Raw genomic sequence first — 24,977 nt, 5'->3', positions numbered from 1 at the left:
TAAACTATAAATTATGTAGATCATTATTTTACATTGTGTTCATTGTAAAGCCCCAGTATTGGGAGTATTTCTACAAGTCCGAATACTCTAGTGTTATTCATGCCCTCCAAATATGAAAGGATTTGAAATTTTAGAAGTTTTTTTTTAAGGAATTGGAATAAACAATTAATGCATGCCACATTGCTCTTTGTGAGCGTGTGGGTCGTTGTAATAAGTCCAGAGCACCACCCGGTCTATTATCAAGGTTTATTATGATCAATTGTCCATTGAATATTGATTATTTATTATTATCACTAATTCATCATTTGTTCATCTGAAGGTTTGTGAGTGCGTTAACTTGACATTGACTAGTACTGGAAATAAATTATACACTCCACTAAATAAATTGTTTTGTGAAAATGTATTCACCAAACAATTAAACAGACGGCTTTTGAATATTGAAAATGCAAATGAGGCTTAGGTGAAAGAAGTGGCCTAGACTGTGATCTGAAGTGGAGGATAAGAGCTGTATCTGTTTAAATGTGTGACTTGTGCGTTGATCTAGTCAAAGGTGAGTCTTTATGTCTGAGTTGGTGGCGCTGATGCCTCCAGGGTTCAGGTCTGCAGGGGTCACGCTGGGAAGGACATGGGCCTCTCAGTCTGAAGTCAGGCTGAAGAAGTGCTGGATTCTCTTCTTTGAGAGGAACAAGCAATTGCTTTGAACGTGTTTTGTCACAGATCAAGCTTAAGTAAAAAAGTTGTTTGTTGGAAATAATTGGAAGCTGCAGTAACAACTCGCGTGTCCTGTTTGCCACAGTAAACAGATTAACAAACCCTCCAGCTCAGCTGCCGTTAGAACTCATTTCCACATCCAAGTGTAATGAGTTTGCATTATTCTTTAATGACAAAGTTCAGGGCATTAAAAATGCTATAAATCCCACAATGCAAAAAATTACCCTAAAACCACCAAGACACTTAGAGCTAACTCACTTTGCACCAGTAACTGACAAAACTGTCCATGAGATCATCACCAGTCTGAGTTCATCTACATGCTGCCTTGATGTGTTACCCACCAAATTTCTAAAGTCTGTGCTGAACAGTTTGTTAGCACCACTCACTCACATAGTTAACATGTCGCTTCAATCTGGAACATTCCCAATGTCTTTGAAAACTGCGGTCATAAAGCCTCTCCTAAAGAAGAGCAGTCTTGATGCCGCAGTACTGAGTCATTACCGGCCCATCTCTAATCTGCCATTTTGGGGCAAAGTCCTTGAAAAGGTTGTTTACCAACAGCTCACAGATTTCCTCTTAATAAACAACTCATTTGATGTTTTTCAGTCAGGTTTTAGACCTCATCACAGCACTGAGACTGCTCTTGTCAAGGTGACAAATGACATCCGCCTGAACACTGACACGGGCAAAGCCTCAGTCTTAATTCTGTTAGATCTGAGTGCTGCGTTTGACACTGTCGATCATGGGATCCTCTTACAGAGACTAGAGGACTGGGTGGGCATCACTGGCACTGCCCTAAACTGGTTAAGGTCCTATCTGGAAGACAGGAAGTACTTTGTTGAAATTGGTAGCTGTGTCTCAGACCACATGACCCTGACCTGTGGAGTGCCCCAAGGGTCAGTCCTGGGTCCCCTTCTGTTCAACCTCTACATGCTGCCGTTGGGTCAGTTGATACGCAGTGAAAATGTGTCCTATCACAATTATGCAGACGACACTCAGATCTATGTTTCACTATCGGCAGGTGACTATGGACCAGTAGATTCACTCTGTCACTGCATCCAACAGATCAGTGTGTGGATGCAAAACAACTTTCTCCAGCTGAACTCAGACAAGACTGAAATAATCGTTTTTGGCCCACAGAAACAAAGAGAAAGTGTTAGCGGTCACCTCCAGAGTCTCGCTCTAAAACCTACAAACCAAATTAGAAATCTGGGGGTAATAATGGACTCAGACTTGAACTTTAATAGCCACGTCAAATCAATAACATCAGCAGCTTTTTACCATCTAAAAAACATTGCCAAAATCAAAAATATAGTGTCAAAACCAGATTTAGAGAGACTTATCCACGCGTTTGTCTCCAGTAGATTAGACTACTGTAACGGCCTGCTCACTGGTCTCTCCAAACGAGCTGTAAAACAGCTGCAGTACATCCAGAACGCTGCTGCTCGGGTCCTGACCAGAACCAGGAAGTATGATCACATTAGTCCTGTTCTCAGGTCTCTGCACTGGCTCCCTGTGGCTCAGAGAATAGACTTTAAAGCAGCTCTGCTTGTGTACAAGTCTCTCCATGGCCTAGCACCAAAGTACATCTTGGATATGTTAGTGCCATATGAACCATCTCGGACTCTGAGGACCTCAGGGACCGGCCTCCTGCTGGTGCCAGAGTCAGGACTAAACATGGGGAATCTGCGTTTAAGTTTTATGCAGCTAAAATCTGGAACAGTCTTCCTGAAGATGTGAGACAGGCTTCTACTCTGACAATGTTCAAATCTAAGCTAAAAACAGTTTTGTTTAGCTGCGCACATGACTGAAAGGATTTTTTCTTTGCACTCTTCTCTTTTGTTTGTGATTTTATTAGTTTAGAAAATCAGTTGGATTGATAATTTTTAATTTAGTTAATTTTATTGTATTTCTGTAATTTCTTTGTGATTTGAATGCATTTTTCCTGCTGTGAAGCACTTTGAATTGCCTTGTGTATGAAATGTGCTCTACAAATAAACTTTGCCTTGCCTTGCCTTGGAAAAGTTACAAAAAGGTCCTTCGCTTGAGGTTTTAAAGCCAATCACGTCCAAATACAGACACAGAATTATGGAAGAGAGGAAATAAAACTTATTTGTTTCAACAGATGAGATAAGGTCAGCAGGGGACGTCCTCTGTGTGTCTTTATATCTCTCTGCATCTCTCTCCTTCCTTTTCCTTTGAGATCAGGGCTGGATCTCCACTGGACTTGGCTTGATCACTAGGGTTAGTTTAGGCGACGCCTTGAATATTGGCACAATGTGTCAACCAATCAGACACATGCTGTGTCTCTGTCAGCAGACGGAGATGGATGTTGGTAATTTCCCCTTGTCCTTGTGTGGAGAACATTATATTACCAAATTAAATAGATTTAAACATCCACAAGACATTTTCAACTCAATTCAAACCCTTCTGTCGACAGAGGTCATCTGCAGGTCGCCCACAGTATCGATCCAAAAAGATGTAATAACAGAAATGGGTCCAATTACTTCCTGCAGAACTAAGCCCATCTCTTCATAGTGAAATATTACCATTGCAAGAAGATTTTCATGTGTGTCTTTATTAAAAAGGCGACATGGAATGTGAGATCTGGAATCTGATTGTTTTATTTGATTTGATTTGTAGCTTAGCTCTCCAGCTTCAAGGGCAATACAGGATTACTCAAACATACATGACTCAATCAAAATACAACTTTGAGTACAATTATAAGGGAACTCATAAAAGTACATTTGACATATGGGACATATGTCTCCTTTAAGATGTCATTGTATCTGAGATATGAAGTTCATGTCACTTTGATCACAATCACCATTTAAAATGCATTTAATTTAATTTATAGAAAACAATGAATACATGCAGAAAGAGTACATACAGTAGTATACATGCAGAAAGAGTACATACAGTAGTATACCTTTACTAAGATGCTTCATATTCAGTTTGAATTATTTAATTGAATATTAATATGCAGATAATCATTCAATCATTGGCCAATACTTACTGTTTTTACCTGCCTCCTAAACGAGTGTTGCATAGTGCATTGTGATACAAATATCTCATTACAGGGTCCAATATACAAACTGTATCTCCATATGATACGTGTCCTGAGACATAGACATCATAGATATTTGTCCAATTTGGGGTTCATCTCAATTTGTTTGGAAGAAAATTGGTTTTATTTCCCCCCCCGTCCCTGTAGAGCCTTCCATATCTCAGTCTCTCTACAGGAAGTTCAGTGCGTGTAAACAGCAGGGCAGAGCACAAAGAGCGTCTTTCCAGAAAAATGGACCAGGACAAGATTGCAGAGAGCTTGCCAAAAAGCAAATAAGCTGACTACGGTCCAGTGCGGTCACGCGCTTATGTGAAGGAGAAGAACACAGGACCAGCGCTGACGGCTTTGAAATCAGCAACATTAGAGCTGCCTGGTGGTGGAGTGGTTAAGACACAGCACACGTATGCCAGGCTCCAAGTGCAACCGGTCGCAGTGTTGTGAGCCTGATTCCCGATTTTAACAATTTACTGCATGTCCTCCCTTCTCTCTCATCCCCCAATTCGCTCTGTACTTTCCTGTCAATAAAACCTATGGGCCACAAAATGTATTAAAATCCGCAACGTCAAATAACATGTTGTACAAGTGCAAATCACATATTTTACTCCACACAGGTGAAGGGTAATTATACTTGTTTCTTGCTCACGCATTTGTTCCAAGATGTAATGTATATTCTCTGGGACGAGCCATTACATTGTGGACAACACGTGTAGCATTTTAGGTAGTTAATGTTCATTTTTATATTTAAAAGCGCACCATCTGAAGCTTGTTCAGCAAAACATTAACATCTACTCAGTCTCATTCTCTGAAGGGGAGAACACGATTCATTAACCGACAATTCTATAAAAATCAATACAAAGGCTCTATAAACCAGGATGACTTTGTGTGGTTTAATAAGCAAAGATATAAAATCAATTAATTGACACATTCGGTTACACAGGCTGTGCCTGGGCTCAACTTAGTTAAAAGAAATGCTGGTATTAAGAATTAGGTTTTGGGGAATAATTCAAGGGAACCTGTCTTTAAATGCCACTCTGTAAATATTAGCCACTCTCAGGTCTCACGTGTCCAAGGAGGTTGTGGAGCGAGGCCTTCCACGTCTCTGCGTCCTTGGAGCTGTCCGGGGTGCTGATGCTTGAGCAGGTTTAGCATTCGAAGAGTTTGATGAGTCCAGGGTTCGTTGAATTGTGCATTTTTCGATGAAGATGTTCGGGTTGTTTGGTGAAAGCCGAGTTTGGGAGACAATGCAGCCTCCCTGGTGGGGGAGGGGCCCCTGCGGGGGTCCCCGACCCAGTGTGTCGTCCTGGCAGGTCACGTGCCGTCGGGAAGAAGAGGAGGAAGCAGAGCTGAGTCTGCTCTTTTATTGACCTGGGAGGAGTGGCCTAGTGGGAGTGGCTTTAACTCTTGGTCAAACTTATTCTCAGTTTGGACAAATTTAACTCAAACCAAAAATGACATGTGACCATAATAAAATACACAACATTATCAACGAACACACATCAATAGCAGGTAATGAGAAAGTACATTAAGTACGACATGAACACACTTCAAACCAGTTTTTGTACCAGTTCAACTAAACTAAAACATGATTTAGTCACAAGTTTAGATCACACAGTCCGCATCAAGTTGGTTTAGATGTGAAATATAGTCATTAAGAAACGTAGTCCTGAGGAATGTCTCTTATCAGATTCAGGGGGGGCCTCAAGGGTTCAAGATTCAAGGGCTCCGGTGAAGACAGTGTCCTCTCCGTGGGGGGTCGTTCCTTTACACCCAACACTATGCTTTGATTTCTGCAACAGTGTGTTGAGCTGTGAAAAGGTTTTGTCTTTCAATCGTCTTTTTGGGACATATGGGACCCCTAAACAGGTTTACTCCCAGTCTACCTATAGTATGTTAAATGCTGCCCCAACACTTGGTAAGTTTGTTTTATCCCATTCATAAATGGAGATGCTGTAATTTCCCCTCCATACAACAACATTATACAGCCTGAGCTTTTATACTTTTCTATTTACAGTCCAAACTAAAATGAACGACATATTGTTTTCTGCACTAAAACTTGCATGGATACAAATATTAAACAATGTTACAATTTTCTGCAGTTTGCAACAATCTGAAATTTATAATGAGTCTATGTTGTTTAAAAGTATCAAATATAATACACAAATACACACAACAATATACGGATTGCAGAGAAGTCCATTGCAATTTATTGCCGCATCAATATTTTGAATACAGCCTTAAAACCCGGCCAATGCTTACATGTCATCAGATGGAACTCACTTTTGTAGCTTTGACCATAATTGTATTATTCAGCGATATATCCATGTATTAACTACTGTAATATTGCTTGGGCTAGCATCCACCAAACCAAACTTGAATCTACTCTACGTCTGCAAAAAGCGAGCTCTGTGAATAATATTTAATGTAGGACGAAGACACCCCGCTCAGCCTGTTTTCCCAGGCCAAGGCCTTGAGTGTTCGCCAAGAAAACCATCTTCAAATTGGTCAATTTGTTTATAATTCAATTGTTTGCCTTTAACTATAAATGTCATGAATATCCAATTCGTGGCGGTCATCTCATTAGAGCGCCTTACAGTCCCAGTTCAGTGGTCTGTGCAGAGGATCTCACATTTGGAACCGCCTTCCCTCCTCCTTTACTGAACTTTCACAATGTCACTTTGGTGGCACAGCACAGCACACATATGCCAGACTGACAATGTACTGCATGTCCTCCCCTCTCTCTCATCCCCCATTTCACACGCTCCTCTCCTGTCGAATAAACAACAAAAAAGAAGTCTGCTTTTGAACGATTGTGCCTTTCCATACGGCATGTCTATTTCAACTTCATGTGTATCGATTCATGTATTGATTAATTTGGTTGATGTATCAGTCAATTTCCTTGTGCTGTGCTGCTTTTGCATCACATTCTACTGTGTGCTAATATATAATCACTTTTGTTTTACTGTGAAAATAAATATACCTGCTCTAAACCTAAAACCAGGAAGCGGATGGACTTGTTTCTCTTTTTAATAGTCCGTATATGTGTCAAATATTATAAGCTGCTTGAGTTTGAGATGAGGATGATCTGACTGTATGACTTCACGTTATATTCCATAAAATGCCATGACACTAATGTTTAATTCATCTGATATAAGCATATTTAGTTTGGTTTACCTTTTGTTGTGGCTGGTTCTGCCACACAATCCTGAAAACCTCTGGTACAATGGCTGTTCTATGCTGACATTTCCTCTTTGTCCGTGGGCAGATGTGTGTTCTGGATAATTGCCCAGAATATTGTCTTTACCAAACCGAGCATGAACAAATACTTACTCCAAATATGGATCTAAATGGTGTGTGTCACTGCGGATGGGAAATATCGCTGGATATTGTTGTGATAACATAAACAAGGAAGTCAGGTTTGAAATTGTGTACACTTGAACAAGCATTTATTCTCAGCCGATTAGCTGCAAATTAGCGCTAAATGGCAAATCAAATGCCCTTTATGAATATTAATATGCAGGTAAATGTTTTTGTCGCTAAGCCAATTTGGTAGTGCTTGGGTCTAAAGTGTTTTTCATTACCATAGCAGAGCATTACATGAAGATTAAATGTATAAATTTGAACATAATATGAAAAACCCTTGTATATATTTTATAGAGGATGTAGTTTACGATATCTTTTTCATAAGCAGGAGAACGGTTAAGATTGCAGACTGAAAAATATAATAAATCACCTTTCCTTATCTAAATAGTTTATGTATTTTGTTCTGAATGTTGAATGAACATGAAGTAAGGGACGTAGATTATCTAAAATCCAATGTTTGCTCTGGATCAACATCAATGCCGGGTTTGTAACGCTCACTTCCGCGCTGCAAAGATGAGGAAAATTGGATTTATGGACCTGCACGGAGGCGTCAAGCATAACGTTTTTAGTCCTGGTGTGAACTTGCTTGGTCCGGTTTTAGTCCAGGTCTAGTGTAGGTTTAGTTCTGAGTTAAGTCACAGTTCAGTCCTAATTTTGATTTTTTTGTGTGTTTTTTTTACATGAAAGTGCTCGTGACAGAGTTTTACAAAAACACTGTCAAGACAAAGATCAGATTTTGCTTGAACAAAATAAAACAAAAATTGTATTCCAGCTTTTTATTTTCATTTATAATTTTACTTAGACACCAAGTTGTACACTGGGCCAAACCCCACCAATGTACAGACATATGTTTTTATACGAGTCTCACAGGTGTGGTCATCAATACAATTCTGCTCTACTTCCAATCATTTTCAACATATTTATATTTTTTTCTTCACAAACTACTACTTGACTGGTGTAAAACTAATTATCCCGTCAAGTAAAAATAATGAGTAAAATACAGTCATCTGCACTTGAATTGCTCATGGAATGGAGAAATTCTGATGACGACAATACTGAGAATAGCATAGTTTAAGGCTGCCGATGGGAGTGAGTGATTGGAGCCCAATGGGGTGTCGCTGGGGCCAAACAAAAACTCTAATTAAAGGCAGTATGACATAGTAAAGTCACAGTGAAGGGCCCATAGCTGCTCAGCTAATAACCTCTGTTGCACATCCAGCATCATTTCTGGGGAACGTTACAGGGTAAAACATCACTATTTGCTGAGAGCGAGCTAGTAGGTCTATGTGCAAGATATGGAAGATTATTATACTCAAAATGACAAAATCAAAACTTTATTCATTGTCTGAATCTTTGTCATCTGTGTTTGACCCATGCTCCAGTGTTGAGTTACTCGTGTCCAGATCGTGTGCTGGACTTGGTCAGGAGTAGCTATAGCTGGAGGATTCGACCTATCGTGCATGTTTTAGGCCCAGAGGAAACCCACCCTGACATTGGGAGAACAGGTTGCAGGGTTCAGATTAAGGATTTTCACTTGTATAGCGGCGCTGCTAAACAATCTGTTCATTTTTTCAAATTTGTATAGCAATTTGATAATTGTATAGCAAAACACGAAAGTGACTAACAATCAGTATTTTCCATTGATGTAACAAGATTATTTACTTCAAATGTATTTGTAAACATTCTATTTTAAAAAAAAAAAATAACAAATGAACTTTTAAACACTTTTTAAACTTTTTTTTTTAAAAACCCAGAAAACTTGCAAATAAAATGAGTTGTTGAACAAATTAATTAACACCAAGTTAGATTAACTTATTTACAACTTTCTTCCATATCATCATCAATCAGATGACTATTTGCATGAGTCTCATTTACATATTAATTGTCTTTACACTCACAAAAAATATGTGTTAAGCTTCTGATGGAAAAATAAAGGTTGCTGTGGCGTTTCCATCATGGTCTATTTATTGTGTTATTCAAATTGTACCGCTCTATTTGACGTTCCATTCCAGCTATAAAACGTTTCCATTTTTCGTTTTGCTATTTGATGACGGTCCCTAAGTACTTCGTCTTCGTGAAGTTGCAAAAAAAAATAAAAAATTAAATGGACGAGACCACAGCAAGAGACCATGCAATAATATGTAAACTAGCATTAGCCAGGTGCTAACTACCTGAAACAAACAGCCCAGCCTCAGCCTCTGGAGTGATTTCTGTAAATCCACTGGTCCCTGTCTTTGGGGGTGTTACAGAAGAGGAATTCTTTGCTTTGTTTTTGACTTTTTGTCAGCCCAGCCAACAATGAACATGCAGTTATCTTGCGTCCTCAAGATAGCAGTAGCAACAGGAGAGTGACATCACGTTGAACCCATGGATTTAGACAAGGCCTTACAACACGTACTGTTGAAGTTGGAATCAAACCTTCTCTAGGTGAGAACATTCTAAATATTGAATACTGCTGCCCATGTTATGTAACCTTTTCTGAGGAATGTACATGTGGTAAGTATAATCCAAGCTTAAGACTAGTTTTTCCCAATTTGCTCAGATACAACAACTATTTAGTTTGTTAACCCTGCGACGTGCTGGCCCCTGTCCAGTGTGAGCAGGAACAAGCGGTACACAATGAAGGAATGAATCGTTTCAATAATGATATAAGTAAACAATAGCTTTATTGATTGTTTGGTGTTTGTCTTTTTTGTCCAGAGGCAGTTGCTGAGCTGTATCCGTGGAGGAAACTGTCCTGGCCCAAATGTCAGTTCTCCGCAGATGCCTGGAGATTCCAGCTTCTTCTCCAACCTGCTGGCTGTGCCCACGCTGGAGTTCTCCTTCCAGCAGACCTCTGCAGACGAGGTACAACCACACAGGGATAATGTTGGTTTAAACTAAGCTAAGATCTGAAGGCTGCTGCCTAATGCGTGATTTTATGCAAAATTTCACCAGCACTACTCTACTCTATTCCTTTAACATAGTAGAAAAAGCTTCAGTTGTAGTCATCTGGACACGTTTCGACTCTCATCCAAGAGTCATTGTCAATAACAGAATTTAGGTCGAGAACTCCGATATTAATACTGTTCTGTGGTAAGACCCGCCCATTGGGAGGAGCCTTCCTGAAGTAGAAAGAGTTGTTGGTTTCAACAGAAACTCCCCCCTTGTATCTACCGAGCTAACCTATTCAGAATCTTAATGGGCTATTAGAATCCTCTTTGTCTTTGTGAGACACTGGCTCAACCACCCTGAGTACCTGATTAGCATCTGAATGTCCTCTACCTTTCCAGGGGTTCAGTAACCCATTATAAATAACAGGAAGATTAAACCTTAGCCCTCCATTTCTGTTTAAAGAAGGTCTTTCTTTTTTAACAAAAATAGCTTCCTTGACTCCTCTTTCAAACCATCTTTTCTCCTTGCTTAAAACCTTCACCTCACCGTCTTCAAACGAGTGATTAGAGGCTTCAAGATGGAGATGCACGGCACTCTGAGGTCCTGAACTTGTATTTCTTCTGTGCTGATAAAGCCTCTTGTGTAGAGGTTGTTTCGTCTCACCGATGTACCGTTCTTTACAACTTTCTGTCACCTCTAAACGGGAAACTCCAAATAGAAGTATATAGGAAACCTACACACACGGACCAGTATCTGCTCTTTGGTTCCAACCACCCACTACAGCACAAGCTGGGGGTGATCAGAACCTTACAACACAGAGCTCAAGGTGTGCCCACCAGCTCAGAGGGCAAGAAGAAAGAGGAAAACATGTCCGAAATGCCCTCTCAGCCTGTGGTTACCCCGCTTGGGCTCTCAACAGAGTGAAGAGAACCAAGAAGCAGGACAAAAGGGAAACTGAACAGAGAAGGAAGGGTGTCTCTATCCCTTATGTGTCTGGCCTCTCGGAAAAACTGCAGAGAATTTTTAGACAACACGAAGTCCCTGTTTATTTTAAACCAGGAAACACTTTAAGACAAAAACTAGTTCATCCAAAGGACAAGTTGCCGACTCAAAAACAGAGCAATGTAGTTTATTCGATCCAATGCAGTGAAGAAAGCTGTAAAGAACGTTACATAGGTGAGACGAAACAGCCTCTACACAAGAGGCTTTATCAGCACAGAAGAAATACAAGTTCAGGACCACAGAGCGCCGTGCATCTCCACCTTGAAGCCTCTAATCACTCGTTTGAAGACGGTGAGGTGAAGGTTTTAAGCAGGAGAAAAGATGGTTTGAAAGAGGAGTCAAGGAAGCTATTTTTGTTAAAAAAGAAAGACCTTCTTTAAACAGAAATGGAGGGCTTAGGTTTAATCTTCCTGTTATTTATAATGGTATACTGAACCCCTGGAAAGCTAGAGGACCAGGACAAGGACATTTAGATGCTAATCAGGTACTCAGGGTGGTTGAGCCAGGGTCTCACAAAGACAAAGAGGATTCGAATAGCCCATTACGATTCTGAATAGGCTAGCTCGGTAGATACAAGGGGGGAGTTTCTGTTGAAACAAACAACTCTTTCTACTTCAGGAAGGCTCCTCCCAATGGGCGGGTCTTACCACAGAACAGTATTAATATCGGAGTTCTCGATCTAAATTCTGTTATTGACAATGACTCTTGGATGAGAGTCGAAACGTCTATTTTTTCAAACCGAGTCCAGATGACTACAGCTGAAGCTTTTTCTACTATGGAACACGCCTGGACGAATGAGGGATTACACCGACTATTCCTTTAACCTTTTATACTAGCTTGGCCAAGGTTCAAAGTTAAAGCAGATCCTAAACAGAATACATGGCCCATGATTTGTCAGCGAGTTGGCAAAATCCATGTTTACTACTACAAGTTTCTAGGGATATTGTCTTTTGGGGGGCAGTTTCCTTGGATCCAGTACCAGACAGCACCAGCACCTTAAAACAAACATTACAGATCAAATAAAGGTGTGGTTTACCAGCTTCTTGGCTTCTTTCGCAAAGATGGTGTGCTCTCTATTGTAATGAGAGGAACAGCAACTCCAGTCCCAGATACAAGTTCCACGATCACCCTCTCGAGAAAGCCTTGGGTATTAATTTTGAAAAGCCATAGATACTCTAGACTTTGGCGAAGGCCTTTTATAGACACATTATATATTATAGACACATTTTTTATCCAACGGTCTTATGCGGGCGGCAGTAGCTCAGTGGTAGAGTGCTTTGAGTGCCTGGATGGTAGGATAGTTCTATATAAAAAATATAGATATGTTTTTTTTCTTATTCATGCATATGCAGCTGCAGATGAGAAATGGGTACTACGTCTTCGGAAATGTGACTTATCAATTCCTATATCACAGGTTGAACTGTTGACTAAGATAAGATAATCCTTTATTGTCCACACATGGGGAAATTTCATTGTTGCAACGCAGGTAGATACAGAGGAAAAGAACAGATCACTTATTGGAAGTTTGAAAAACACTCTCAGTAGAAGAACTCTTACAAACAAAAACTCCTATAGACAAAACCTCCCATTTCCCAACAAGGGATGGAGGGGAAAAATAATAAAGATAAAATAAATAAATACCATTGCATGTGATCACGACAGTAATTGCACATGAATATGTGTCACGACAGTAATTGCACATGAATTGCACATGAATTGCACAGTGAAGACTCAAAGTCTCTCCGATCAAATAATAGATTGTGGGTAGTAAGTTAAGAAAAAGGCATATGATATGGCATCCGTTCATTCTCAGCTGTGAGACAATTGACCCTCGATTATAAGATTTCTCCTGCTGTGTTTTTATAATATTATTGGTATTGGCAATGTAACTACTAACTAAGCCATAGCTACATTCAAATACAACATATTGTTTAGGAAAACTTGTATTATTTGTGATTTATTTTATTTAACATGGAAATGTGACAAATAACGTTACTAACCCTAACCTACCAACGCCTGAAACAGAATTAAAGAAGAAGCCAAGAAAATCTATCAATGGAAAATGGAGTCATGTGTAGCAGTGTGGACGTCTGTCTGTTCCTTCTCGCCTGCGGAGACGCCAGACATGAAACTATACTACTCTTTGTTGTTCTTGGTCCTCTGGCCGTCTGTACTGCCTTTTTGATTACACCTGTTTCATATTGTTAACAAGCCTTCCTGCTCCCTGCTACGGGCTGGGATCCGGACTGTTTATTTTGTTGAAAGATGTTAATGATTGAATTATGGGCCATGCTGGAAGAGAACAAGCACTGCATCATTATATTTATTTGGATATAAACTATGTAAAGGAACCAAGCACATTTTAATCCATCCCAACTTCAAAATGAGCTAAACGTACAAATAAATTCTGCTGGAAATGGAACAACTTGTCCTCTTATCAATCTACGGACCTGTGTCCTTGTTTACTGTTGTTTATCCATTATATGAGTGGAGGCCTTACTCTCGCGTGCTGCACATGCATCATGTCAGAAGCATGGAGGGGGCACCTCATGTCTCCAGTGGCTCTAAATACCAATGCCTTTGTTAGAGTTATTCTGTTTATTAACTGCTGATTGTGTGTAAATTGCCTGTTGGGGATGAACACATTTATAAGACCTGATTGAATAGCAGGGGGAAATGAGCCTGTTGTCACGCCAACTGGTGAGATATAAAATGATATAACATATTTACAAGTAAAAAATACGTTTTTTACATACAGTTTTCCAAATCTGCTGGCTACATATTTTTTTGGTTTGGCTGAAAGCTAAAATGCCGATGAAATAGGCTCTTTTATTTTTCACCTCTTGTATTTTCACTTCTCCCATTTCACCATTTGACTGAAAACTTCACGTTTGGGCTGACTGGGAAAGATGTTTAAGTTTCACTTTTGTCATGCTAGTTTTCTAACTGTTAATCAAAATAAATTCCTCCCTTTACTTTAATAGTCAATAGCTCTATCTAGAAGACACTTCTTTCAACGCACGCACACACTCACACACACACACACACACGCACACCTACACACACACCTACACACACACACACCTACACACACACCTACACACACGCACACCTACACACACACCTACACACACACCTACACACACACACACCTACGCACACACACACACACACACACCTACACACACACACGCACCTACACACACACACACACACACACACCTACACACCTACACACACACACACGCACACCTACACACACACCTACACACACCTACACACACACACACACACACCTACACACACACACACACACACACACACACACACCTACACACACACACACACACCTACACACACACACACACACACCTACACACACACCTACACACACACACGCACCTACACACACACACACCTACACACACACACACACCTACACACACACACACCTACACACACACACACACACACACACAGACCACTTCAGAAATCAGTGAAGGGATTTTATTTTTTTTATTTATGGTGAATGGAGGAAAAATCTGACACTGCTTGACATTGATGTAGCATATGTGTTGTGTGTAATAATACGATGGTGAAGTAAGTAGTAGTCCAGTTTATGTGCAGGGTTCAGATTAAGGATTTTCACTTGTATAGCGGCGCTGCTAAACAATCCCTTAATTTTTCGAAATTTGTATAGCAATTTCATAATTGCATAGCAAAACACAAAAGTGACTAACAATCAATATTTTACATTGATGTAACAAGATTATTTATTTAAAATGTATTTGTAAACATTCTATTTTTAAAAAAAAACTCTTAACAAATTAACTTTTAAACACTTTTTAAACATTTTTTCTTTAAATAAAACAGAAAACTTGCAAATAAAATTAATCAACACAAAGTCATATGGCCTCATTTACAACTTTCTTCCATATCATCATCAATCAGATGACTATTTGCAGGAGTCTCATTTACATATTAATTGTCATTACACTCGGAAAAATAAAGGTCGCTGTGGTGTCCATCATGGTGTATTTTACGTGTTATTCAAATTGTACCGCTCTATTTGACGTTCCATTCCATTTTTCGTTTTGCTATTTGACGGTTCCTAAGTACTCTCGTCTCGGCTCCGGGTGCATATTTGATGACGGTCCCTAAGCACTCGTCTCGGCTCCTGCTGCACATTTGGATCAGTGTGATTCGCTGCACCCAAAATACGCATCTGATTGTTAAAAACGAGGTTGTGTCACTGCAGTGTAAATATGAATATTTTGGCAGTGAATGATTTGCAAAGACTTTTGTGTTTAGGAGTTATTGACCTCCTCGGAAGTCTGAATCTGTGACGCTAACTTTACCGCACGTGGCTCCTCCCACTTTCAGACTCGATCTATGACAGCAGCGGGACTCGTCATGACAACACAGCGTCCTACATGTGTCATGATGTTATTGACGATCGATTGACGAGTGTCAATCGATCGAGTGGTTGTACAATTGAACACACATTTTTGTATCGCAAAAGCTGCGACACAAACACACTTTTTTCTGACAAACGCATCGCATTTGAAAGAAATTGCGTCGCATTTTGCGATGCGATACCGCTTATTCTGAACCCTAATATGTAATAATATGTTACTGCATATGTGAAATAGGCTAGTGATAAGATGTCGGATTTCAGTTGGGACCATGTATGCACCATGTCCCAAGTGAGAATGGCTGTTCGAATATATACCTGTGTACACACAACACTTCACTATACTCCAGTAAACACGTATTTCTGTCATTAGACAACAGGATCAAACAGCTTAAGAAAAACAGTGCGGCTCTATTTGCAAAGCAGCTAAAAGAGTTTAGGACATTAAGCTTGACCCGCAGACCACCAATGTTCATTAGTAACCCACGGCTGAGTTACTAATAGATTGAGTCCATTTGTTACGTGGATGAACACGCTGTGAGATTTGAAAGTGTGGGGTGAGAGTTCATCTGGGCTGCAGAATCCAGCCCAGACAGTGGATGTGAGTAGTTCAGCTTCAGTAACAGTATTTAGGCTCCTTAGCTCTGGTTCCCTAAGTTCTGGTAACCACGAAACCTGCCCAAATTCTGCAGTTTACTCCCGCACACAAGCCCATTCATCAGAGTTTGGACACATCACATGACCACGCGACATCACACAACCTAGGGCACTGATTGGCCGAACTGGCGCATGTTACTGCGAGACCTCCAAATATGGTGAACCCAAAATGCTGGAGTGGGACTAATAGATGCAGAAGTGAATGGAGAGAATTACAGGCTGCTCAGGACTTGAAACTTTGGCTACATTGACTTAATTTTTTATCATCATCATCTACTTACAAAAATGGTTGCTCAGTCATGTTAAATATTAAAAGTAAAAACTGTTTTTTTGGTTGCAAGATCTAATTTAAGCTTTTTCTAAACATATGCTTGGTTTTAACAGTATGGATTAGGTTTCTTAAGTAACATCCAGGCATCATGGGAGAGGAGGAAATATGCATGGCCCATTTTGTGGTATTAAAAATGCACTATTGATGTTTGTTGTAGCGCTGCGGGGCGGAAACACAGATTTAGCAGAAGTCTTCTAAACTTGTTTCGAGGATCGGATAAAACTTTGAGCTTAATTAGTGCGAAAGACTGTCACGATGTTTACCAGCCCCGGAGGCAGCGCACCCAATGGAAAATAATAAAAGGAGTGTTTAGATGTGTTTAGGAGTTGCAGTGTGCCGTTCCTACATTGTCCAGGTTCAGGGCCGTGCAGAGAGCATCAGAGGGGCAGGGGCCTCTGAAAAACGATTGGGCAATAAAACAAATGGAAGCAAATATTTAGTTTGATAGTTGTGTGTGGAAAAAGCATATGAACATTTTCATAAAAATTTATATATTTCTTGTAATTTGCTGCATTTTCTTAATTACTTATTCTTCTGAGGAGAGGAGGCACGAGAACAGGACAAGGCAAGCAGCAGGTCTAGATTACTTTTCATTTACAGACCTAATCAATTTACACTTTACACATTTATAGATAAGACAGTAACTGCTTATAGCATACGCAAAACAAAACCTCTTTAGAAGATGTAGATGTAGAGGTTGTGCTTGTCCTTTGGTCCAAAGGTCAGGGTTCAAATCCTCTCGACATAAGTTGCGTTCCCACTTGACCAGTTTAGTCCGGACTAAACTGGCTCAGTTGTCGGCCATCTTTAGACCGGATCAATTGACTGTGCGTTCCCACTCAGGAGCGAGACTGGGGCCGATTCGGCAATTACACTCCGCCGCCTAACGGACTGTTAGAGAGCCATGTTTACCACTGCATATGTTGGCACTATATTGTTGTGCGCAAGGTCACATGCTGTTTAAATAATAAAGGTGGAGCCTCCTGTTACTCTTCTCTCACTGAAACAGAGCGGCTGAGAAGCGTGGCTACTGAACGAGACACACTCATGTCTCCTGTCTGTATTGCTAACTTGGTAGACTACAGTATTCTGTAAAGATGTCTACACAAGCAGAAGGCCCGGGTGAGAGTTCCCGTGCACATGCAGAGCGTCCCGCAGCAGTAGACTCAACACGGACACTCAATTGCCGGTCTCGCTCCTGGCTGGTCCCATTCGCTCCGGAGCAAAACCGGAGCCTAATCCAGCAATTTCACTAGTGGGAACAAGTTTGAGTAAACTGATCCAGGGCGGCCCCGGACTAAAACGCAAGTGGGAACTATTGATATCCTCTGACCCGCATGTAGGGGGTGGTGTGATTCCAGCAGATATGAAAATATAATATTAATTAAATTAAATTAATTAACTTAAAAAATATATATATATAAGGGAGCCCAAATCAGTCAATGCCCCTTAAAGGAAACGTTTTAGATGCAAATAATAATAGCTTTGGTCCTCTGTATTCACACACTTCTTCATTTTGGCCTGTCGTAGAAAAGGTTTGGGCACCCGTACTTTAGGTGATTATTTAAAGAGTTAAAGTTTGTTTATTTCTTTGTCTCTGTTGCGCCCGCTACAGTTGAGTAGTAGACTGTTTCATGACAAGTTAATTAGTCATTGCTTGTTGTTTACCATTTTTCATTGCACTCAGATTGAGTTGCCGTAGAAATAAAAACAAAACATACAAGAAGCCCATCTTTGTTGATGCATTACATTTCCAACTGGTTAACAAAATTTGGTCTTACCTCTAACAGACCACACTTAAATACTGTGTCAGAGTTTGACTTTAAATATGCATTTAGCTCATTCTGACAGGCCATTTGGACTGGAAAGTAACACCTTTTAGATTATCATTTGATACAAGTAAGAATGATCAAACAGTAGACTGGTGAAATCAAACAAAAGGGTAATGTACATGGAATGACATGGTGGAGAGGGGGGAGGGTGAGGGGGGATGGTGACACGTGCTTGCCCTTATGACGCAGTCTTGCCCCACCCCCCGTCAGTTTGGAGATTCGAGGGAAGGAGATAGTCTGTAATATAGCTAAAAACTGAGGGAATCAATCAAAAACACTCTGGGTACATTTATGAAGCACAAATAGCAATGTAAGAAGGTTAAAAGCTCTGAAAAGTTGATTTTGCATGTTATGGGACCTTTAATGTAAAAGAGCTCTCTATCAGAGCGGTGCACTTAGACCCACCGGGATAATAGAATATAAAGTGTCGTCAGGAATCATGGCAAAAGCAGTATGTCGTTCCAAGATGGCCGCTGCGCCGGAGCGATGCAAAGCTGTAGATTTAACTTTTCTTTTTTGGTCATTTTAATACACTACAAACAACAAAGCCATCATTTAATTTATACTTCCAATCGTTTCTAATGCCAAGGCTGTGTTTTCCGGTTGATAACCACCAAACGCTCAAAATCTGTAAGAGAATTCATGCAAACGGAAGAAAAGGCGGAACTGGGAAAAAAAATAATTAACATAGAGGCGCCCAACGTAGTTTAAGACCACATTTGTTTTAAAAGCGCCCAAGACATCGAGGTGAAAAAAGTTTGTTTTGCAGTTTGTTCTTTTCACCTTTTCAAAAGTTGAGCTCCCACTGCCCCGGTGGTCAGCATATGTACTGCGCTGTTGCTACACGTCTACAAGTTGTGAACAAAATCACCCAGAAGACGGACAGAAGCATGTATGTGTATCCATATGTGTCTCCACGTAGAGCATAGATGAGTCTTAAGCACTAAGTCACTGTTCAAAATGGCAAGCAGGTGAATAAGAATGTATTTATTTGGATGAATAACTGAAAACATTACACAATTCCAGGCAAACCAATTCTTCCTCCTTGTAGACAACCAGATAGTGGAACCTCCTGCAGAAAAGTTACACCGTGCACCTTTAGCTCAGAAGTTTGTCGAGCAGTTTAACCACAATCCAAGCCAAGATCGTGCTTGGTTTTCCATTTAAAAGTAATGTGAAGACAAGTATTTGACTAATTTGCTACTTATTTTGCTTCCGTTCCTTCACTCACCCACTCAATCGCACAGAACTGCACGGGCACCAAGCGCTTACAGAGAATGAGACGATCCAAGTGGGTGGCCCTCCTACATCCATGTTAAAGGGATGTGGGAGCAAGTTGGCCAGAACCACGGGAAAACAGCTCTGTACACTCGCTAGAATACAAATAAACAACTATTTTAACAATTATAGAGCGTTTGGAGCCTATGGAGTCCAAATGGCTCGCAAGCTGGGAGATGTGTGTATATACGCTCTTGTAATAAAAAGGCCCAAGCTGAGCACTGATAATTGGAGATGAATTGCACTGCTGTCTGCTCTTGTAGCGTTCCCACACACTTACAAAGATTTGCATGGAGCTGGTCCGAGGTTTGTGTACTATTGCACTATTTGATCAAAGTCATTTATTCATTTTAGTATTACAAAAAGTGCACTTCTCACAGTAGTTTTCGGAGACCATAATTTTAGGAGCTAAAAGATTTGCTTGCACTGTAAATAAAGCCCAATGATATATAATTACGAACAGCACTTGTGTTTCTAGTTCCATGCAAATATGAGCGACTGTAAATCAGTAAGCTCAGAGATCTTCAGGTCTTCAATCCCGTGTGAACGCTCATGGTAGTGATTTGGGCTGCTTTTCATTCGTGCATTGAAGCTAATATTGATTTGAAATGTCTCTGCAAACCAGTTTTTGTCAATATTTTAAATAACGGACTATTCTCGGTTTAATTTTGTCTGGACGCCACAGCCACAGCTCTCCCTCTGCAAACCTTTTCCCCATACTAATGATTAGCTCCCGCGTGAGCAGGTGGTCTTGCTGCTGCACAATCAAAGTATGTGACTGGAAAAGCACCCCAAAGCTCTGGGCTTCATGAGAGTTGCTTTTTGCAAGAACACCGGCCCAACACAGCAGTACATGTTGACTCTACATTACACGCTGTTCTGAAAAATGAGACCTGAGCTCCAGGCCTCACATTCCCGTCATTCAAAAGTTCTGCTCGTTAAAATATGACTTGGGTAATATTATTTTCTTGTTGTAAGGCAAGAATACTAACTCAACCATGCAGTAGTTACAATTACAAATATACCCGCCATGTTTAATATATAACTTATGTATGTCGAGAGGATTTGAACCCTGACCTTTGGACCAGAGGACAAGCACAACCTCTACATCTACATCTTTAACCAGGTTAAAGAGGTTTTGTTTTGTGTATGCAATAAGCAGTTACTGTCTTATCTATAAATGTGTAAAGTGTAACTTGCACTTGATAATAGTATTTTAATTAAAATGCCAAATCTCAAAGAATCGGTGTCTGCTAAATAGAATTGGATCAAATTGATTAAACCTGTGTCCATACCAACAACACATTTCCTCATTTAACAATCATTGTCTATTGTTTAGATAAAAACTGTGCGTCGGGTACATGGGAGGAGACAATCCTGTCCAATGTGTGTCAAAAGAAGAGACACAGTCTGTAACAATAAGTGAACTTGTATACCAAGTTTGAATATTTTTTATCTTCTTTTACATTACAACCATATGTTACAGCTGGGGAACCTCATTTTCACTTTAAAACTGTGTCTAACTCATCCCTCGCTCTCACAAACCCTTGTTAATATTCACATGCATTCATTTTTAGGGCTCGGCTTTGAACAGCTTTTTCCAGACAGCAAAGTGAAACCACCCAATCACAGCCAATCATAGCACAGTTTACATATGTTGTTTCCGGGTTGAAAAGACATCACATGCTTTATTATTAGACGCAGACGGTGTCACAATGTGCAGCTTTTACAATATACAATAAGGGAAAACACAAAATGTACTGTATTTTCGGAGTATAAGTCGCACCAGCCAAAAAATGCATGATAGAGAAGGGGGAAAAAAAATTATATATATATATATATATATATATATATATATATATATATATATATATATATATATATATATATATATATATATATATATATATATATATATAGTCGCACTGGAGTATAAGTCGTATTTTTGGGGGGAAATTTATTTGATAAAATCCAGGACCAAGAACAGACATTTAATCTTGAAATGCAATTTGAAATAATAACAGATGAGAGAACATGGTGAATAGGTGTACGTATGCTAACGCTAACACCTTCAGCTACATGACGTATGCTAACGCTAACACCTTCAGCTACATGAGGCACAGACAGAACTGTGGTAAGTGTCTGGTATGTTAACGTAACATATTACGTTGCTAGATAACTATAGCATAAAAAACATGCTAACAAGTTTATCAAAGCATCAGTTTTACCCCAAATCACTAAATTTATTGAATTCTTCTTGCTCTGTGTCACTTCTAAACAACTCTGCAAACTCCGGTGGAAGAGGAAGTGCAGATTCTTCTTCTGCGTCCCTTAGAGCCTAGAGCGCCCTCTTGTGGTTGCCAGTGTGAAAACAATGAATAATATCACATATATGTCGCACCCCGGCCAAAACTATGAAAAAAGTCCAGAATATAGTCCAGAATATATGGTACGTATTTACTAAAAAAAAAAGTCAAGTAGCCCAAATTTAAGGACAATCGTTCAACAAAGTCCTGAAGTCCTGACACAGCCTGGACTGAACCATGAACCAGGCTGTTAGAACGCCCACTACAGCAGCCTCAAAACCAGCACGTATGCAGCCTGTTCAGACCAACTGTCTGTAATAAAAAGTGTCTGTGGAAAAATAACTGCACCAAGCTGAGTTCAGTCTTGGTGGTCCAGGAAATGCATCTCTTATCAACCAGGACACGTTTCATACTGGAAATGGGTTTTAAACATTGAACTAACCACAGGTATAAAATGTAGTTTCACTCCCTCTGCACTTTCTGATGCATACTACCTCATATTCATTTTTTAACTCTGTAGCCCTTATGTAGACAACTTCTACTGAACCCCAACTCCTCAAACTTATCAGAGATCATGTAAGGTCGTCATTGGCTCGCTCAATCGCGCAAAAAACATTTTATTACATCAATTTGTTGTGAAATTTCTCCCATTTCCAGCACCATTTTCTATCTGAGTCGCCTCCACTCGGAAAGACAGTAAATAGTCTTGTTAAGTGAATGTGCTCCTCCTGTCCAGGGCACGGAATGATGGAAGATTACCGGCCCCGCACATCTGCTCGACAGGGTCCCCTTGGTGTTAGCGAAATTATTACCTGCACACACTTACATTCACATCTCCAGCTGACTTTGACCGCCGGAGGTAGCAACGTCAAACTTTGAAGACCTGGACGAGCGTCGGGGAATAGAAATGAGATTTGAGGTTGCAAAGAGGGAGGGAAGAAGGGACGCGAGGGAGGAGTAGAGCCAAAGTGAGGAGATGCCAGTTAATGTCAAAAAGTGAAGAAATTATGAAGAAATTAGCCACTCTCAAACCCAGATTCTGCCCCAAAAAAAAAAATATATATATATCTACTTAAATCCATTACATGAGCAGCTTCAGTTGATTCAGCGGCGGCTTGAACAAACTAACTCCAATTCATATATTTCAAAATCAGAATACTAAATTGATCTTGAAAGGGAATTATTCATGTGCTGCAGCTCAGAGACAATTAAAAATAGGAAACACATTATGCAAAATTGACTTTTAGGAGCTTTTAACCATGTTAGAATTGTTTTCCCTTCGTATTAACCCACTCAAAGTTGTATTTGGAGTGATTCATGCAAGTGTGAGTATAATCTCCTGCCTTCAAGGGCGATACAACCTTTTTTTTCTTACATGGCTGTCATAACCTTTAAGCAGACAAAAGCATAATATCTTCTTCATGAACCTCTCTTCATGGTCAAAGTGTACAAAGATGTTGTTGTTGCCATTTAATGCAATAAGTTGTTAAATCATCAAACTGTTCCGTTTGCAGCAGCAAAGGCCTGAGCTTATTAATTACATTCAATTCATGTAAAATACCTAACAACTATGTTATAATGCTAACTTTCATTTGTGGTGTATGGTATTTTGTTTCTTTTCAAAATGTATTTTATTTATTTATTCATGTGTTTCAGTTTTCTGGTCGTTCAAAAATCATTCTTCAAACACAATTGTATAATATCCGTTACCAAATTATGGAAAGTGTATTTTTCAGCCTTTGATATAAAGTAAATCCTTTTCCGTTGTATCCGTTGAATTAGAGTTTGTTAGACTCAACGGATGCACATATTGTTAATGGAGACATAATTGCAGCGTAATGTGTGGAAATGTAGCTTCTACAATATCATACATTTTAAAGCGTCATCTCAAAGTGTAAATTGCTATATAAACCTGCAATTACACTCTTTAGATACTATTGGTTCATATGTATGCATATATATGACCCAATAGTATCTAAAGTATCAGAATCATGTTCGGCTTTTCCATTCATAAGCCAAAATGAATTGATATTATAACTACTCCGCTTTATTGTAAAATTGTAAAGCCGTGTATTTATTTTCAGAGATACATTCCCTCTACTTTAAACTGTTCCATGCCGAGAAATATCTTGGAGTCAAAGGTGGGATTGCGTTGGGGTCTGCAGAGTAATAATAAAGTCCTGAGCGTGGCAGGGGGGCCACGTGTCTCATATAAAGTCCACAGCTCCAGTGTGTTGGCGTCTACACCTGTGCACTCTAAGCTCTCATTCATGTTTGGCTTTAATATATTCTCTGCACCCTCCATATGTACCTGACCTTTGACCCCAAGACTGCTTTCAACATACACTAAAGCAATAGCAAAAACTGCACCTACTGCTCCTTTGCTGAGGATCCACAATCGTCCTATAAGTATTGCATTCCTGTCTCTTTGTTCAATAGGGTTTCCACATTGAACCCGTTGCATGGTTATTTGGCCAGATTTCTTACACCGGAATAGACGATGCAAGTGCAGTGTCTTGCCCAGGAGCACAACATCAGTGTGGATGTGTGGAGGTTTGAATGAACTGCACTTCACTTTGTGCCATTGTTGCTCTTCCTAGAACAGACATTTTTCCCAGATACAGAGTGTTCCACGTTGCAGAGTTATTACAAGTCCACTTATTTGCTGAACTTTAACCCAATCATCTCATTTTGTTGAGTAAATTGGATGCTATACTTGACATCTGGCATGTGGGATTACTACAACATTGATAACTGCCTTTATCGATTCTACTATAATACTGATACTACAACTTACTTCTACTTTTATTCAGCTCGATGCAGCAAACGCATTACTGCGGACACTGCGCCGATCCGTCTGTCTCACGCTCTATCCTTCCCTCACTCAACAAGACCCCGAGATACTTGGACCCCTCCACTTCAGGCAAGGACTCCACCAACACGAGAGGACAAGCCAACTTTTTTCCGGTTGAGAACCATGGTCTTTGCCAGCTGTTTCACACTCGGCTGCAAACTGCCCCAGTGCATGCTGCAGGTCCGGGTTTGATGAAGCTATCTGATGGACATCATCAGCTGCAAACGGCAGAGATGAGATCCTGTGGTCCCCAAACTGGACACTTGCCAACCTGTGACTCCGCCTTGAGAT

General features: G+C 40.1%; 1 protein-coding gene across 1 annotated transcript in view; it reads left to right on the top strand.

The window, feature by feature from the left end:
- LOC140353432 (inactive N-acetylated-alpha-linked acidic dipeptidase-like protein 2) overlaps positions 1-24,977 on the top strand; it is a 440,212-nt gene that overhangs the window by 330,239 nt on the left and 84,996 nt on the right. Inside the window, exon 12 of the mRNA XM_072437992.1 lies at positions 9,839-9,985. Within this exon, the coding sequence (XP_072294093.1) occupies positions 9,839-9,985 (147 nt within the window). The remainder of the gene's footprint in view (positions 1-9,838; positions 9,986-24,977) is intronic.

Source organism: Eucyclogobius newberryi, unplaced genomic scaffold (genome assembly GCF_026437365.1).
Source record: "Eucyclogobius newberryi isolate DKJ021-1_F unplaced genomic scaffold, fEucNew1.0.hap1 SCAF_9, whole genome shotgun sequence".
Lineage (NCBI taxonomy): Eukaryota > Metazoa > Chordata > Actinopteri > Gobiiformes > Gobiidae > Eucyclogobius > Eucyclogobius newberryi.
The sequence above is the reverse complement of the archived record's forward strand: the minus strand, read 5'-3'. Positions and strand labels throughout refer to the sequence as shown.